Source organism: Desmodus rotundus, chromosome 11, assembly GCF_022682495.2.
Source record: "Desmodus rotundus isolate HL8 chromosome 11, HLdesRot8A.1, whole genome shotgun sequence".
NCBI classification, from domain to species: Eukaryota; Metazoa; Chordata; class Mammalia; order Chiroptera; family Phyllostomidae; genus Desmodus; species Desmodus rotundus.
In genome coordinates this window covers 23239274-23259366 of record NC_071397.1, presented here as the reverse complement: position 1 = coordinate 23259366, position 20093 = coordinate 23239274, and the positions used below count along the sequence as shown (strand labels likewise).

At 34.1% G+C, this 20093-nt stretch overlaps 1 protein-coding gene across 3 annotated transcripts in view; it reads left to right on the top strand.

The window, feature by feature from the left end:
* The window catches only part of KHDRBS2 (KH RNA binding domain containing, signal transduction associated 2), a 544593-nt gene that overhangs the window by 81511 nt on the left and 442989 nt on the right, over positions 1-20093 (top strand). For all 3 annotated transcript variants that reach the window (XR_008425555.1, XR_008425556.1, XM_024576649.3), the window contains exon 2: positions 5744-5871. Coding sequence is in view for 1 of the 3 variants with exons in the window: in XM_024576649.3 (XP_024432417.1) it covers positions 5744-5871 (128 nt within the window). In the remaining 2 variants the exon portion in view is untranslated. The remainder of the gene's footprint in view (positions 1-5743; positions 5872-20093) is intronic.

The window sequence follows — 20093 nt, the reverse complement described above, 5'->3', positions numbered from 1 at the left end:
TAGCGTGAGTCCTCAGTCCAGCCAATCGCATTCGCATTTCTCTGTAATGCTTTCTTAACCTAGGGTTCAGTTTCTGGCTCCCTCTGCATGGCATACTGCCTTATGCCTGCTTCAGAAGTTACTTGGTCCTTTTAAGTTGAATATTTTAATACTGAGGATAATAATAAAAATAATGGTTTTGCCCTTTTTCTAAGCACCTCACTTATATGAACTTATTTAACCATTTCAACAAACCAAGAGTTCTTTTCCTAATTTCCGGTTGTGAAAACAGGGCAGACGTGTGCTGCTTATCTTCTGCACCCTTGGTTTTTACCACTGTCTGGAACTAGTATTTTGTGCCGGTTACTTCTAACCTATTGAATCTTGTGTTATTGTTTGCACCTCTCTATCTCAAAATCATCCTCTGTCTCTGTCTCTCCCCCATCCCTTATTTTTCCTCTCATCCTCGCTCTCCCTTGGTCAGAACATCTACTAATCATATATCTCATGTAATAGTATCATATGATTCTTTTATGAGAAAGTTTTCTTAATTATAGTTTTTAATGTTTTTTTCAGTTTTATTGTTTTAGTTTTCATATTCTGAGAACTCCAGTTATGCATACATTGGTCCATTTTTGCCTGTTTTCTAATTTTTTTCTTGAAACTTTTTAACTATCTGGTTTTATAGTAGTTCTTAATTCTTTCTTCTGTTTCTATTTCTGTTCTGTTCTATGTTTAGACTTGATTTACTTCTAGTTCTTCATTTATGAAATAAATAAATTCTATTTCATTCTTGTACTCTGACAGCTCTGTTTACATGCTTCTCTAATTTAATTGCTTTTTATACAACTCTTTTCTATTTCTGACATATAATCTGTTATTGCTTTTATAATTTCATTGCTTTATTTTCCTTCATTTTAATATTTAGTGCCTTTCTGCTTTGTTATCATACGTTTCTCGTCTGCTTTCATTTTCTACCAATATATTAACATTACTTAGTTCATTTTTCTTTTTTTTGTTTTCTTGGAGTTTACTTGTATGAGGTTTAACACAATCTGTTTCTCTGGTTAATATTTAAATGACAAAGTTTTTCCTGTACTTTCAGGAGATTTCTATCAGAATAGTTCATTCAGCTAGGGTTGTGTCCTTTCTTCATGCTCTCTGAGGAGTTTTCTTACAGTTTTTTTTTTTTTTGTCCTCCTCAGGTAGGGACTTTATCTCTAAAGAAGGAAATATTTGTTGTTTTCTTTTGTTTTCTAAGGTCCTGGTGTACTTGTGTTATCTAAGTACCTACAGTTTTTTGTCATACATTATATGGTTTCCAGATACCAGGTTTTTTTAATCTTTTATTATCCTAGGTGCTCTGTCTTATTCTATAATTAGTTGAGATTCAAAAGTGAAGTCACTGGAGGAAAATGGAAGTTATAGAAACACTTTGCTCTGTCTGTGGGAATGTGCCTCATGTATTTTGTAGAACAAGTAGAATTTTTTCAAATTAAGTATATCTTCTTTTATGTAAATGTTCCAATGAAATTCTCACATACTTCTTTTTTTTCCTTTTTATTGAATCTATTTGGGTGATACTGGTTAACAAAATGATACAGGCTTCAGGTGCACAATTCTACAACACATCATCTGTGCACTGGACTGTGTGTTCACCACCCCAATCTAGTCCCCTTCCATCACCTCTCATCCCCTTTACACCCTCCTCTACCTGCCTCCACCACCACTGTCTCCAGCAATCACCACACTGCCGTCTGTGTCCATGAGCTTCCTCTTTTTTTCATCTATTTGCTCAATTCCTTCACCACCCGCTGCCCACCCAGCCTGTCCCCCTGCCAGCTGTCAGCCTTTTCTCTATCTTAGAGTTCATCACTATTGTGTTAGTGAGTTTACTTTGTTCATTAGATTCCATGTATCAGTTAGATCATATGGCACTTGTCTTTTCCTGACGGGCTTATTTCACTTAGCACAGTGCTCTCCAGGTCCATCCATACTCACGCATCTTTTTCATTTCAAGATGGATTCTGAATGAGTAAAAACGTTTTATTGATTTATATTTAACCTTTTGCCCAACAATAAGGAATATAACCCTTTTCATGTAATATTCACAAGTCTTGACCAAAAATTTATAGTCATTTGGAAAATAATTTGGAGATTCTTTAAAAGATAAAAAATGTAATTACCATATGATCCAGCAATCCTACATCTGTGTATATATCCAAATAATTTAAGGCAGGATCTTGAAGAGATACGTGCACACCCATGTTCATTGATACATTGTTCACAATAGCCAAGAAAGGGAAACAACCCAAATGTTCATTGACAGATGATGGATAAAGAAAATGTGGCATGTACATGCAATGGAGCAGTATACAGAGTTTCAGAAGAAGATCCTATGTTATGCTACGACATGGAGGAACTTTGAGGACATTATGCTAAGTGAAATAAACCAGTCACAAAAGAACAAATACCGTTATATTTCACTCCTATGAAGTATCTCATGTGGTTAAAATAGTAGGAACAGAAAGTAAAAATGGCGGTTACCAAGGCCTGAGGGACAGAGAGGGAAAATGAGTTTTTAATGGCTCTAGAATTTCACTTTTGGAAGATGCAAAAGATCTAGCGATCTGTTACACAATAACGTGAATATACTTAACACTACCGGACCATATACTTCAAATGATTAAGATGGTAAATAACGTTACGTGTTTCTACCACAACCAAATGGCCTTCTTACATAGCTTCCATCTGACTTAAACCTGTGTTGGGAGTGGTGCAAGGTGAATGACCAAGGTTGCCTCTGTTGTACTTTCCACATAATCCTAGTACTGTGATGAGAACCATTACAAATGTCAGTGAATGTGAACGTATGTTACTGAATGAACAAATACATTAACTGACCCATGGTGAAAGGGGAACAGGAAATACTGAGATCCATGAGGGGCTCTGTATCTTAACTGTTAAAGTACCTGTCTAGTAAAATCTGTGTAGTTTAACATTTTTTCAAAAAAATCATCCTGCCTAAATATATTGAATATGTTTTCCCAATAATATAGCAGTCAAATTTAAATAGACTATTAAAGTATAAAAAATGCTTTATCACTTCTACATAAAACTATTCAGTTATTGCTGGATGTTAATGGGTGCCTTTTGATTTTAACAGATATCTGTATTATCTAAATGTTTCACAAGGAGCGTGCATTAATTATGAGGTGAAAAAAGAATTACTTTATGATAATACATTTAAAATATGAAGGTACTGCATACATCATTTTCCCTGATTTTAACACCAGGCAAGTAAATACTGTTCTGTCGCTGTGTCATTGACAAATGCAATTACTGAGCTCTTAGTCATGTAGCTGTGTAAGGAACGCAAGATAACACCCTGAAAGTATTAGAAGGGCAAAAGAAATACCAAAATTTTTAAATGAAAGTGTCGAAATGCACAGAAAGGGCAGTGAAAATGGCATTTCATTCAGCTCTATTTTGTGATGAAAAAGTTATTGGAATTAATCGTCAGTGGATCAAATTGGAACCATCTAAAAATGCCTAAGGTTGTAGTTTTGTAGAGAGCAAATAGTATCAGACAAATTTAATTTATTTTTATGAAAGAGTGACAAGGGGAAACCAGACATTTAATAGATTGGGAATTGAGACAGCTTCTTCAGTATGTCCTATGTTACAAGTACCTCAGCAAGCTAGGAAGTACGATATTATGTAGGTGCATGCACCCGAAGGGCAGTGATCACGTTTATTGTCAGTATCAGAGGGTATAATGAATATTCTTTCTTTGTAATTGTCAGAGTTCCATATGAAATGATTATATAGTGGATTGAAAGTGTTAAATAGGGAGTGTTTTTTGGTTTAAAAAGACAAAGTCACTTGTAATTGCTCTGGAGTACGAAAGTAAGAATCTGATGCCATCATAGTAAATAGAAATTATAGACATATTACAAATAACTTCTTTTCAGACAGTTCAGTTTAAGATAATCGTCTTTAGGAAGATTGTAGCATATAACTGAAAAAAGTGATTGTAAATGACTTTATACAAACTATGGCACTCATTCATACATTATCTGGTAAGCAATGTGATCTTCAAAAAAATTTTTTTGCAATTTTACGTGGACCAAATAAATAATATGCTGTAAGATCACTTCCTGGAACATTACTGGGATTTTGTAACAGGAATGTGTTTGTTTCATCTCTAACAAAACTAAAAAAATAAAATAAAATGAAATAAAATAAAATCTGACACATTCATAACAATTTAAGAAGTGCTTTGAAATAGTACAGTTGGGCAAGAGGAACAAGAACATAAATATTTATAGGTTATTTTAATGGTAATACTAACTGGCCAATAAACATAAAAAATAAGGGAAATGAATTTTCCAAGGTTTCATCAAAACATTGGTTTTATATGGTGAATTCCATGAAGTGACTTTAGCTGCATACACATCATTGTATCTCTACCTCATTAGACCAAGTCAGCATCGTTTCCCAGCTAGGCGAATACAAGTTACTTTCCTTGTTTGCTTTCTCTCTGCTATGATTGGTTTTGCATATTATATCTGGTGTTATATTCACAAGTAAAAATCAAATATGACTTCCTCCCTCCTGCACCAAAACTACTCAGGGGCTTCCCACTACATTCACAACAAAAAAGCAGAAAATGTCACTTGTCTACAGGGTCTTACGTGATCTGTCCTGTCAACCATCTGTCAAACCTCTAGCAAGTCAAGCTGCTTCTCTATCAGACTGTAAAGCTTGATTTCTCCATCTCTCATGAATTTATCTTCCTCATTTTTCAGGGTTCTGCTCAATTATTACCCCATAAATCTACAGTAATAGCCCCACTCCTTTATGCAACTTTCCTTTATATTTTAATAGCTTTATTGTGTTTATTTTCACCTCCACACATAAATATGAGTGTGTACATATATTCAGTTTCTAATTGTTCAAATTCCCTATCAGAACATAGATTCCATAAAAGAATACACATTTTCTTGTTTCTGTTCTATACACAGGACTCACATTAGAGGTTCAAAAGGCTTGGGAGAATAAATTAATTTTAAAAAGAAAAATGTATAAACAGTTTACTTTTGCTCAAAAATATCCATTTTGGAAATATTCTCATAGGGCAAAATTAGTAATTCTCCTTAAACATGCAGAAAGATAACTTTATATTGATTAATGTGAATGATAGCAGTTACATATTTAATCCTTTATATAACTTTTCTGTGGCCCCCTTTTTAATTGCTTTTAAGTTTGGTTATAAAACATATAACATGCTATTAATTTTTACTACCCTATCTTAGATAATGGATGATTACTATTCTTAATTATTTTTTCTTAGGAATAATTCTGAATAAAAATAAAACATATGATCTTAAGGTACATTTTATTCTATTCATTGCTCCTAGGAATTATGTTTGCTTAGGTAATTTAATTTCACAATGCTTAGATATTTTAAATAGTTAAAGGACATGATTCTTCTTTATGTATATGTTGTTTGAAGGTATTAAAGTTAATTAAATGCATCATTTGTTTCGAAGGAGACAGTCACATCTTCAATTACCACTTTGTAATTTTAATTGACAGAGGTTATCTTGTATCAGTAGCAGCATTCATGTGGCTGTTAACGAGGTGCCATTTCAGTCCTTTTATAAAGATTCTTCAAAATCTTAAGAAGGGAAGTAATAGCAATCAGCATATTTACAGTTAATTTCCATTTCACTTATTTTTTTCTCTTGATTTTTTTCAGAAATTGAAAAATTTCAAGGTTCTGATGGAAAAAAAGAAGATGAAGAAAAGAAATATCTTGATGTCATCAGCAACAAGAACATAAAGCTCTCAGAAAGGGTATTGATTCCTGTGAAACAGTATCCCAAGGTACTGCATTATATGCTTTGTTCGCATAGAGTTCAGAAAAAAATGATAAAAATAAGACTATATTTTATTTATTGATTTTAATGAAATAAATATTTAGTTTCATTATATAAGTATGCAAAAATATTTGTACTAACATTGAGGGAGAAAAACTTTTTTAAACTACAGTGATGAGAGATTTTAAACTGAAGGTGATAACATTTTTGTTCTATAAATGTGGGAAGCATAATTAGATATTTTAATCATTTATTTAACATGTAAATGGTTCAATATTTGTTCAAATATAAAACAGAGTAGACTTTAGAATGATACTAAATATATAGCATGAGCCAATTTGTAGGGAATTGTTATAAATAGGAAATCAGTGTAGTTTTTATTAGACCCTTGGATTATAGCTATCAGTCTTCTGTAGTCAGGAGGCTACATACAAATAATTATGATATTGGCCTTGGCTGGTGTGGTTCAGTGGATTGAGCATCGCCAAAGAATCGCTGGTTTTGACTCCCAGTCAGGGCACATGCCTGGGTTGCAGCCCAGTCCCCAGTAGGGCGGCATGTGAGAGGCAATCACACATTGATGTTCCCATCTCTTTTGCCCTCTCTTCCCCTCTCTCTAAAAATAAAAATAAATAAAAATATCTTTAAAAAATAAAAAATAAAACAAAAATTATGCATTGCTCTCTTCAGAATACTTTTTTACTAGATATTTTATCACACGAGGTTTGTATCACCAAAGTCAGGATTGTAAAACAGCATGCAGCCGCATGATTTTGTCAGTTATATTTATAAATTCCAATGGGTAAAGAGAGAGTTTTATTTTTTTAATGTATTAAGTAAGCTAAAAATGGAAACTCAAATATTCAAGCTGGTAATATACTTTCAGAAGAGTGGATCTGAAGCAAAGGACCATGTAATTATCTGAATAATAAAGATTACAGACATAAATACTATAGTTTACCAATTGTCTCCTAATATGATAAATTTTAGTAAGTATAATTAAGTAGAGTGTTGTGTTTATAATTATTTCAAACAGGGATAAAACTGTTGCAGCCCACCAAACCATGAAATTTAACTTCTAAATAAAGTTTTGGATTTTTGTGGTTATTTTTTTAGCTAGACTTTATTGCAGGAAAGGTGCATTCTATGGATATAATTTTCATATTAAATTTTATTAGATTTACTTTACAGTTGCATTGCTATGAATATTAAATTGGGAAGTCATAGAAACATATGTGAAAATTTTTACATCGTAATGAAATATAGTAGAAATATTGGATATTAAGAAAGATGTGCCTTTTATTAAGGAACATGATTAATTACCCAATTATAGTCTAGAGTACAAGTTTTTTTCCTTCAATCATATATAACTTGAATAGTATATAACTTGATGCTATTTCTCAGAATAACACTTGTCTATTCTCTGTACATGGGAAAGTCAGTGACAAACTCAATATCTGCTTCTCAGTAAAGTGCAGCTTTATGTCTTTGACCAAATTAGGTTGTCAAGTAGGGGAAGGCATTTCAAGTTCAGATGGCTCTTCAAGTGACAGTATCTGTGATTTTATGCTGAATAATACAGTAGTCTATTTTGATTCATAATGATGAATATTGACACAATATTTTTCCATTTATTTTTATGCATTTACTTTTATCCTCACCCGAGGACATATTTTTCATTGCTTTTAGAGAGAGAGGACGGGAGAAAGGAAGGGAGAGGGAGAAAAATATTGATGGGAGAGAGAAGTATCAATCGGTTGCCTCCTCCTGTACAAGCCCAGACCGGGGACTGTGCGTGCTGGGGAACAAACCTGTAACCTTTCGGTCCCGGGATGACTTTCAACCAACTGAGCCCCACCGCCCAGGGCTCAATTTATTTTTTTTATTTAAGAGTAGTTGGTATACAACCTTATATTGGTTATATTATTTTCAGGAGTACAACGTAGTGATTCAACATTTTTATACCTTACAATATGGTCATACCACTAGTTCTAGAAGTCATCTGTCACTGCATAACCTCATGAAAATATTGACCATAAACAGTATCTTGTGGCATTTAATCTTTGTGAGGTTTAATTTTCTAATTTGTATGAAGATGATCAAACAACAAAACTGCCTATTCATATTGAAATAAACCATATCTCACTAGCAAATTCTTGTCTCTTTAGAATGACAGAACGTTTAAGCTGGGACTAACCTTGGAAATCGTAGAATACATAGAACTTTCACTTTCCAGATGCAGTAATGGGGAGATCATGAATTGCTCAAGGACGTGTCTTTGGTACAGATGAGGCTGCTTAGATTACTCTTATTTTAGATTCTTCAGCTTTTATAAGCCATTATATTTTTAACTTGACTAGTAATGCTCACATATTTGTATTACATTTCCATGTAAAATATGGAAGAATATGAAAAGGATAGCCCCTAATAATTAATAGTTCGGTAATGTTTTCAAATCACAGTTTTTGCTTAGAAAATTTACCATTTTTAATCGATAAATACAATGTCATTTAAAAGGATGTACATTTCCACATCTAATTATCACACATAGGAGAATTCTCAGGGCTCTTTACAGAAGAAGAGTGCTAAGAAACGGGACAGCCTGTTAAGTTGACCTGAATTTGTTTTTGATTATTTTTATACTGAAACAATAAAATTAAAATAAATCTTTTGAAAGCCATATTTTATTTCAAAAGTGGTGATTCTCTCCTACTGAGTGGTTTTTGCCTGCTTCTCCCAAAAACATCAATGGGGTGGAATTAGGATATGATTGCTAAATTTGAACTGTAGTTGATATACATCTGTGAGCTGTAAACTATGTGGTGTGGGGTGATACTGTGAACTGCCGAGCAGAGCACAACAGTATGGATTTGAAGTTTAATCTTTTATAGTAAAAAGTGATTTATCCTTCAAGGGGCACACTGGGAAAAGACCTGCTTTCACAACTTCTCTCAGACCAATCTCTCCCCTCCATGCTGCTGTCTGTGGGAGCCGGTAATTAATGGGGTGGGACACCGGCCTTTCCAACAAAGGGCGGTAAATAACTACAGGGACTCTTCAGGGAATGACCTTCTCCTGCCTTTATTACATGACCTTTTTGAATAGGTTTTTGTTTCAGTTCATCTCCAATTTCAAGTTAATTTGCTGTCAGTTGAGTAATACACAGAATTGAAAGAAGTTTCAGGTTTAAAATTATGGGCATTATAAGAATGGTCTTACATTAATAATGATTTATGTAGCTCTGGTGCTTTATGGTTAATCATTTAATTTGGGTAAAATATGTTACATTATTAAATCATTTTAATAGACAGTTTTTCTTGCTTGATTTATTATTTGTGTTTTTAACAAGATTAGTAAAGAAATAGGCCTTGTACATCTATTGCTGGCACTTGAAAATGTTTTAGAATCAGAGCAATTATTATTTCATAGTCAAGTCTCCAAGGAGGTAGCATGTGTCAATATGTTCCTTTATAATCATGCAGAAAACTCACCATCCTTAACATTAGCCCCTTTCCCTAAATCCACACATAGTGTATTTTATAGTCAGCATATATTTATTTTTAAAATGTTAATGTCATTAACTGGGGCGCCTATTGTAATCAAAATAATTTTACAGTCTTTACCCAGAAAGCAGTGGTCATAACTCATTGTTTTTGTCTGTAAAATTGCACATGTAAATTGGGTCATGGCTTCTTAAATCAAGTCGCTTGTAGTGTTGAAAATATGTGTATTGAGTTTAGCTGCTGTGTGAGGTCTCCAAAGATTGCATTATGTTTTAGCGGTGATTATGATTCTGTGCCACGGTATTGCATATGCAAAAGTAAAGAATAGAACCATAGCTTGGGGTATAAATTTGACGTTAATGAAGACAACATTCATCCTTGGAAGAAGGAGAAAAATGCTATACATTCTTGGTCCTCAACCAACAAGTGCCTTATAAAACCTAAGAAACAAAGACAGACATAAATGGCTAGAGCTGTGTTATGTTTAGTTGCTGCTAGACATGTAAAATGAGTACCTGGTACAAGGGTGGGCAAATTGGGAGGGTAATAGAGGACAGGAAGGTGGACTTGCTAGGGGAGATCTACCTGTTGCTTGCTACTGTACTTACTTGTCCACCTGGGCAATTCAACTTCTCAATGCCTTTTAAAAATATCTTTTTGATATTGCCTTCAGAATCCTCTGAAATACATCAGAACCTTTCTAAATTAAATTTGCCCCAAGGCCCACTTTTTATTTCTCTCCTTGAGTTACTGCCAACTTTTTAAAGCAGTAGATTGCCAGGAGTATAAATCAGCCCCAAATTTGGCCCCTTTTAAGATCAAACACAGTCATGTTCCCCTGTGCTGCTTTGCAAATCCATTCCTTATGTAGATTAATGCAGAAAATTAAAGTTCTAAAATATGCTCAGAAGCATCACACTTGCTCCATATTTCATCTTCCTCTGCTCAGCCCTAGAGAGAGGGCCCGGGCCGCCTCCGTGCATGGCTAGATGTAGTCTCCACGGCCAAGCCTTTCATCCCACAGGGCTTGTTTCCTTCTTTATACTCTGAAAGAGGAAAACCCAAATTCAAATCCTTGATGAGTGTTATTTTTTCTAACTTTGTAAGTAATTATCAGATCATTTCAGGAGCGTTAATAGAGACCAGGAATATTAACTGTGGAAACTATGACCACTTTTCAAAAACAGCATAACCAGAGGTGTAAACACCTCTCTATGTTTCTAAGCACTGTGGTTATCTAAAAGCCACCCTGTAGTTTACATCTTAAACCCATTTTTTTCTTTACCAGACAGAGACCATTGCATAGTATCACTTTCTAATATTCTAAAGGAAATGGAAGGCCGGATTTGGTGAGATTTAGGATTTGTTTTATTCATATCAGTTTCCTAGTCACCTATGAATTTAAATTTTAATTGAGAAAATGACACTCAGATTCATATTTCCTATCAAAAATAATTCCAAAGTACTTGTAGATTTCATTCTCTCTAGGAGAATGAAACCTGAAATAACACTGTTTTCTAGCGAAATTTAGAAATTTGCAATGATATTATGTCTAGCATTTACCTTTTCTGATGACTTTCTTTTTATTAATGTTCATCCTATGTATTTATTTTTCCAGTGTAAACTTAAATTTTTTTTGCCTCTCTCTCATATTGCCCCATGGGTTTCTGACTTACATACACTTCTCTCCACATCCTCCTTTTTCTATGGGCTCAGCACCTCTTCACAAAATATGTTCGTATACTTCCTGAAATAGTCTGCCCTTTTCTATGTCTAGACCTTTTAGAGGCTCTTTAGTCTGTCTTAATCTGTTTGTTTTTTTTTTTTTCTTTTATTTGGTCAGGTTACTTTACCTTTATCTTCAACTGGAAAGCTTAAAATTACTTCCAAAGGATCTTTAAATTGCAAATGTCTGTTGAAATGTGACCAAACATGCATGCTTACTCAAGGGTCCCTTAAGAGCCAAAATATCTTCCACCTCACATCCCCATGTATAACCTAGCCATTTTTATTCTCTTGTTTCCTCATTTGTTATTTTGTTTAATTTGGTGAGTCTTCAGTAAGTTTCTCTGCACCCATTAGGGCACAGATGTCTCTTCTTTCATTTATTTTGATGTTTTAGTAGTAGGGGCTTTGAAATATATTTTAAAGAGACTAGAGAAGAAAGATTACTTTCAAAATTGAGAGACACTATATTACCAATTGTTTGGATTCCTATATTATTGTTGACTTTGATGGACTTAATGACGTGTAGAAGCAAGAATTCTGTGTAAATTCAAGTACTTATATATTAGTATTGAGATTAACAGAAAAACAAACTCTCTAGAAAAGATACAGGGAGAAAAGTCAGTGCACTCCCTTGGAAACATGCAGATGAGAGATTGTTGTTACTTGGATTACTAATTTATGACCTGACTACAACCATCTTTTTGAAAGAAATTTAAATCCATGTAGAAAGTTGTGAATAAACGTGACTCTTATGTATTATCTTTTTAATTTAAGTAATGTTTAAAAGAAATTTGTATAATATTTCTATTTCTATCATATTATAAGTATTTTTCTTGAAAATATGTGTTTCACAAGAGTATCACCAAAATAAAACACTGCAAAGCTCTTATTATGAAAACCAAAGCAAAAACTTTAAAATATTACCAAATGTGCACTAGTGTTCGGCGTACCATTATTTACAATAGCCAAAACGTGGAAACAACCAAATATCCTCAACAGATGAATTGATAAACAAAATGTGATACATAGTTGCAATGGAATATCATTCCTCCCTCGAGAGCATTGTGCTGCAGATACACAGTGTGACGTGGATGAGCAGTAAAAGCATTGTGCTAAGTAAAACGAGCCATACACAAAAGGTCAAACATTGCACTATTCCACTTATATGAGGTACTTAGAACAGGTAAGTTCTCAAACACAGAAAGTGAAATACAGGTCACCCGGGACTTCGGAGAGGGAGAAATGGAGAATTATTGTTTAATGAGTAATAAACTTTCTGTTTGGGATGAGAAAATGTCCTGGAAATAGATGTGGTAATGGTTAGATGACATTGTGAATATACTTAATGACACTGAATCACATATATAAAAGCAACTAAAATGGTGAATTTAGTTATATATATTTTACTATAATAAAAATTGTGTTACAAAATTTTACCAAATGTATTTCAATAGCACACTTTAAACAAATAAATTATACTCAAATGTTGTTTACTTCAATGATTCAAAACTGATGTAGTCTGAAAAATATTTAAAATTTACTGAATTTTAAGATCAAACCAGGTATTTGATTAAATCAATTTTACATTCTTCATGAAATAAATGTGGATGTATATTACATAATACATATATATTTACATTCATGTGAATTAATCATTATTCAATAAATGTTGGACAGATGACTAGTGAGGCATTTGAGGACCAAAGTAAAGGGCGACTAAATTTCTAACTCATCTTTTATACCAGCATGAACCAAATGGGACTTAAGATTAAATGCAAAAAAGAAAAAGTGCTAGAATAATTTATGGGAAATTTATTAACATGGTATAATATTTAATTTAGGGAAAGCATTTCTAAGAAAGATGGAAATTTTTAGAGTTATCAGTTATTAAAACATTTTACAACATAAAACTGAAACTTCAGTACTAGTGAAAATGATGATCACCAAAATGCAAAGGCACTAACTGTGCCAAACTGGTGTGACTCTGAAAAATATTTGAAACACATGACAGAAAGTTCACTTTTTTATATGAAATGGACTCAATTTTTTAAAAATTAGACACGAAGCCAGTGGTATCAGCAGACACTTTTCATCCTTGTACTGTTGAAAGCAAATAGAAAAAACAAAACAAAACTCCGCACGTCACTTATCAATAAACACAAGTTAAGGTGAATATGAAATGCGTCTCTTTTCTGTCATACTTACAGATGCAAGAGTTTGATTGTAATCAATAATGTAGCAAGGGTATGGGGAAAGTATGCTTCAGAACCTGTTGGTCAGATTATTGAAATTCAGCCATTTTGGGGAACAATTTTGCAGAATCAGTGATAATCACAAGGACACAGACTTCAAAGCATTATGTAATTTTAGAGTTACATATTTGCACACATGTACCTGTATTGTTAAGTCAAAGTATGAAATACTATAGTTTTTTTCCTTGAGTGAAAAAGGGATATATATACACACACATAGATATGCTCATGTGTATGTAAGATTATAGATAGATAGATAGATAGATAGATAGATAAGTAGATTGATAGATGTAACAGGGACGTGTTCTTTTTTATTGCAGGTTCTTTTGTGCTCTTTGAATTATTATTAATCTGTTATATTCCCAATAATAAAGATATTTTAAAAATAGTTTGAGCTAACTGAAAACTTCTAAAATAGAAAACAATTAGTTCTATGTAGATTTTTCCCCCTAGAATAGAGGAACAAATAATAAAACCTAAGGATTATTAACTGTTTTTATGTACCAGACATTTTACTTATTTTACATGTATTAACACATTCAGTTGTCTTCAAAATCCTGATAATTCTATACTTTCCATTTTATAGGAAAAATATTGAGTCTCAGAGGAGCTGACTTGCCAAAATCATGGTATTAGGGAATGATCGATTTGAGATTCATATCCAGCCACGCAGAATTCACAGCTTGTTGTCTTTGCCTCATTACACTGTGTGGCTTTATTAGTAGTATGTAAGCAAGTAACATCTTAACACACTTATTACAAAAATTTAACCCTAAATACTATTCCTCAAAATCTATTATGAACTTAAAAACCAGATGGAAATTTTGTCGTTATTAAAAGAAAATCATACACTTCTGTTTCTGGTTTATGAGTAAATATGGCACTTAAATGAAGAGTGTAGTCCTGAACTCCAGTTTAGACAAACAGCTAACTTTAGAACATCGTAAAACAGCCTTTAAATCTGGGACCTCACACTTAGAGAATTAAGGTTGGTGTGCGTACCCACTGTATCAATCACAGAGAACCGCTGTTGTGTCCCCTCAAGAACACTGGCGAGAATTCTGAAGAGACTAAGATTTTAAAATATTCAAGGAAATTTCCTAAAGCCACACAATTAGTGACACCGTTAACATTGTCCCCAAAGCCTCTCCTCTTTGCATTAAACCATTGCTATGATTCACTTTCTTTTATATGAAGAGGCATTGAGATAATTCCAAACACAGACTGCTTAGATTGCAGCGGCCCACAGATGGAAAAGCAGATGTATTTCTCCTCTGGTGTTAAGTGAGGCAGAAATAATAGACTCATTTGGTGGAGTGTATCTCATAGGTCGTACAGCCTAATCTCCTACCCAATTCAGGAATCATTTTTACAAGATCCGTGGTACTCATCAGCTTGTCTCTGAATACCTCTAGTGATTAAATAGAAACTTCACTGTGTTATAAAACAGCTGGATTTAATATTGAGTAGACATTGCTGTTATATATTTTTTCTTATTTCAATAAGATCATTATCCCTATAAGTGGCCATCGGTCCTGGTTCTGCCTTCTGCATCTCCAAAGTACTCACTTGAAACACTTGAACCATGGTCTTACTTGAACTGTCATTGATACATTATTTTCAAAATTTATTTTTATCTCCTATTACAAAATTAACTCCATTTCTCACCCTCCTGGCTTCTCCTCTTCCATATAACTTATTAATGTTGGAGTTTCCCAGGGGCTCTCGATGGTGCCCTTTCTATCCACACCCACTACCTCTCTGTTGTCTCACCCATGCCATGGTTCCTGCCAAAACCTCTCTCCAAGACCGAGATGTGGAGCTGCCTACTCCATATATAGTGTGTCTAGTCATTATTCTTCCCTCACATGTTCTTTACCTGTAATCTACCTGTCTCAGTTGTTGGCAATGCCATCCTTTCACTTGGTCAGTTCAGAAACTGTGGACTCCTCTGTGACTCCTTTCTTTCTCCTACACACCCTATTCAACCTGCCAGGCAAACCTGGTACCCTCGTCTTCAAAACATATCAAGAATCAAATAGCTCTCCCCATCATCACTATTACCCCCGCCTAAGTCACCATCTTCTCTTACCTGAATTACTGTGATATCGTCTTAACTCATCTTTCTGCTTTGGTAAATGCTTCTGTGTCTTCCTACCCATGTACTCACAATCCCTTTACCCTTCTCTCATTTTTCTTTTTTTCATAGAGTGTATCACCTTTTAACATACTTTGTGATTTGCTTATTTGCTATTATGGTTTCTCTACACTAGAATGTAAATTTAAAAATGCCAAGTCTTCGTGTCTTTCTCAACCAGTCATGAATCCCAGTCATCTAGAACAATGCCTAGCGCACAGTAGTTGGTTAAGAAGTATTTGCTGAATGAATATAGAATAGTTGTACAGCCTCTTCTCCAGACACTCTTGCTGCAGTAAATGCCGTTACTGTACAATGGGTCCAGAAAAAGGATCTACTGATTCTCACTTCTTGCCTCTCCTTCCAGAATTCCAGGGGACCTCTCAGAGTTGCAGCAGTAACATCACAGGTTCTCTGAAAGACACCTCATATCACTGTCCTCATCGAAGCCCCAGTGCTATTCTAATCTTGGCAGAGAGGTCGAGTAGGAGAAAATAACAACTATGCTTCTTTCCCCTTTGTCAAATATTAATTGACCGTAGAGACTTGGGTTTATTTCTGGGCTCTCTGTTCTATTCCATTGGTCTATGTACCTGTTTTTGTGCCTGTACCAGGCTGTTTTGATTACAGTGGCCTTGTAATACAGTTTGATGTCAGGTATTGTGATCCCTCCTGCTTTGTTCTTCTTTCTCAAAATTGCTGCAGCTATTTGGGGTTGTTTATGGTTCCATATAAATGTCTGAAATGTTCGTTCTATATCTGTGAAATATGTCATGGGTACTTTAATAGGGATACCATTGAAACAATTACAATGAACACGTCACTCAATTCCAGTGCCTAGATAATCAGTTACTTTTTTAACCACATTTTCTAATCGAAATTATATTAAAAGGTTAATTCAGAAATTACTTTCAACTCATTTCTGAATATCATGTTATGGCTTTTATGGCTCTTTATGTAATTATTGTAAAATTATCCATTTTTAGTAAGTGCAATACATTGAACATTATTTGACCTTTTACAAAGAGCCAATGAGGCCTCCATATCATCATTCTGAATATTAATTTCAACTAATGCTTTCAGTCATCCAGGAGATAACTTATTGGATCTAGATGGCAGTCAGTTGGTCTTCAACTTATAAATGTAATCATGGAAAAGTTGCTTTCACCGGTCCCAGGAAGTCCTGTAATACATTTAAACAGCTGTCCTAATATGGCTTCCAACTAGAATGAATCCAGAAGCTCTGGGATTGTGTGAGTTTACATAAAAGCCTGAAGTCAGGTTGTCTTTAACAATTTTCTTTAGGCTTTAGAGTCTAAGACCTGAAAAAGAAGGCAAAGACATAGAAAAATAGGCCATTATTTGAAAAAAACCAGCCGTGAGGAGAAAGAGAAAGGGGGTGCTGTTTGGGGGGTAGGACTGAGTGGAGCAGAGGGGTGAGTTCATGGTAATGTTTAGCTGCTGTCAAGTCCTCTCACTAGAGAATCCTTCATTTATATGGTGTTTTTGTAACCTGGCGATTGTTAGGTCTGGCCCCTTCTCCTGTAGAGTTTCTATGTTCTGGAAAGGACTTTGTAAGACTATAATTAAGATGTGGAGTGTCTTGAGATGTGAAAGAGCTATGAATATATGCTATAACATAATGGGAAACAATAGAATTTTGAACCAGAGAGACCTAAGTGTCAGTCTTGGCTCCACTTTCATTCAACAAGGATGGTGGTGGGTTCTGTAAACACCTCCATCCTCAGTGTTTTTCAGCTGCAACCTGCGCGTAATGACATGCCGTGTGGGTTCATCAGGAAGACTGGAGAATCTATGTACATACTTGGCATGGTATCACACATCCATAGCTTCCACAGGAATAGTCGCTAAGTAACATTAATATTTTTCACTTAATAACACTCTCTTTGGTGGGGAAGCACCTAGTCTGTACCAGACTCTGTATGTGTGATAAGACAGATAGTTGTAAGTATTTTCCTAAGAGTTCTGTAACCCCCTTCCTGAAGGGGAGAACCATGAAGACATTAACAAAAGTAGGAATAAAATAAATGAGAGGTGGTAACAATTATATTGGTGGTAATAAAACTTTGTTGACTATTTACTATGAATTAAGCATTTTTTCTGTGATCTATATTATTACCTAGTGTAGTTTACTTAACGTCTCTGTAGAATGACTACTATACAGAGAAGGAATTTTAGGCACAGATAATTAACTGTTCAAAGTTACACGGACAGTTCATAGTGAATTAAGCCTGAAGAAAAGAAGATAGCTTAGGCATGAATGTTATCTTCAGTAATTGCATGCTTTTTATAAACTGATTTCATCCGCATTTATTTAAACAATTCTAAAGTATAGGTGTACTCCACTTCCTTGTTTAAATGTTTGGAGTTTGAAATTAAAATTCATGAAATGTCATAAATTGGAAATGAATACTAAACATATAATATTATATTTTGAAATGAGTAAGTTTATGTAAACCATGTTGTTATCGTATTCATACATAATAGATCTTTGACTCGTAGTTATATACTACTTTGTATTAAAACATATCAGTACATACCCCTACAGTACATTTTGCTTATTTCCTATGTTCCCATCTGAAAACACATCTCTTTGAGGTAGAAATTGATGCCTCTGTTAGTGTATTTTTTAATTGCATGTATTAACTGAGAACAAATGTTCTGTGTTTCAGTTAGTTGGATATTTATTGGATAGTTCCACAGCTAGCCAACAAATATTGAAGCTTCACAAAATTCTTCATTACCTCTTGTGACAATAGTAACTTTGTTTCACTCATATGCTAGGCTATGAAATAAGAAATGATAATCCATCTTGGGTTTAGTGTACCTCATATTAATTTTCCCTTTTTAGAGTATGATATTTATATTTAACCTAATTAAAACTTATTAATCCATGGTGTCATAAAAAGCTACAAAATTAACTTTTTAGAAGTAGCTCTCCATGTCAGAAAAATCTAATAACATGTTTTATTTCTTTTATGATTTCAGCAGTAGAATTTAACAAAATGCTTAAAAGAGTATTTCCCTTTCTACACTCTGACTTACTGCAATTCTAATAGAATCCTAATTATTAAATCAAAATTGGGACTTATGTTTTAAGGTAAAGTTTTAATGAGGAAAATTTAATTTTTGAAATGCCCAATACTCATCTTCTTTTTCATCAAATACAAAACCCCTCAAATTTATGAACACCTTTGGTAGTTTTGGTTAGCTGTTGGAACCTAATTTCAATGTCTTGAAATAGCTTTTGATTTTATAGTTTCATACTAAGCGTGCAGATGACTTTATTGCTGACATTTGGTCATGTATCCCATTATTCCAACTTGCTTTAGTTCAATCTCAGTCTACTGAACTATTCAAAGAAGTGCTGTATTGTAAGATTTAATATAGTCTTCAAAAATTCTCCCCAAAATTGACCATGAAAGTATAACTTCTTGTTAATCAAAATATAAAGTATAGTACAAGACACACAAAAAAAACACATAGTTTAGTGGACCTTGGGAAACATTTTTAATATGGTTATCATTTTTATATTTGTATCATAGATGGTTTGAAATAGTTCAAAGCTTCTATACATACACTAGTTCTGTACCTAAGCTATCAGATATATTTGGATCAATGGCATTACTGAGAGCTTTCTATTTTTTAGTATATGTAGAGTTGTTCCTGCCTACATACTAGGAAATCTATGGGGAAATGCATTAAATTAACATACAAAATTCTGCTGCCAAAAATATGTTGTCTAACTAGACAGAGAAATTGTTGTGACCCTATTTCACACAAGTGAGAAAAAGAATAAGCCCATTATGTACTCTGAAAGCATGATGGGGTTCACCCTCCAACACATAGCAGTGGGGTACAGCTCTCCAGGCTTCACAAAAATGAAATATTATGCAGAAACTATCACTCCCCACACCCTTTCATCTTTTTTAAAAGATTTTATTTATTTATTTTTAGAGAGAGGGGAAGGAAGGGAGAAAGAAAGAGCAACATCGATCTGATCAGTTGCCTCTTGTAAGTGCCCTGACCAGGGACCAAACCCACAACCCAGGCATTTGCTCTGACCAGGAATTAAACTGGTGACCTTTCACTCTGTGGAACGGCATCCAACCAACAGTGCCACTCTGGTCACGGCCCCATTTCCATCTTTTCTTCAAATGATTTATGTAAACTCTTGTATTTTTGTAAACTGTGGAAGACAGATCTAGGAATATCTTATTGTGTGTCTTCTAAAACAATCATATGAGCAAAATTGTTTTAGATGATATAAATAGTGTTTACACATTAAAGAAAACTAATAGGTTAGCAATGAAGTTGCGTAAAATGAGGCATGCAAATTTTGCCATCCTGGGCAGCGTCAGGGAACAGAGCCAAACCCAGTGTCCTTAAAGTCTGTGTGTGAGGTAGAAGATACATACTTTCTTGTCTTGGCCCAGCATCTTTATCTTGCTCTGTTACCAGTCTCTGCCAGTTCATCACCTGCCTAGATGTTCAGAACCTTGTAGTTGCTAATGACTCTCAAACCTGTATCTTCAGTCAGTGTCTTTTCTTGATCTGCAGATTTTTGTATCCAATAATGTGATTGCTT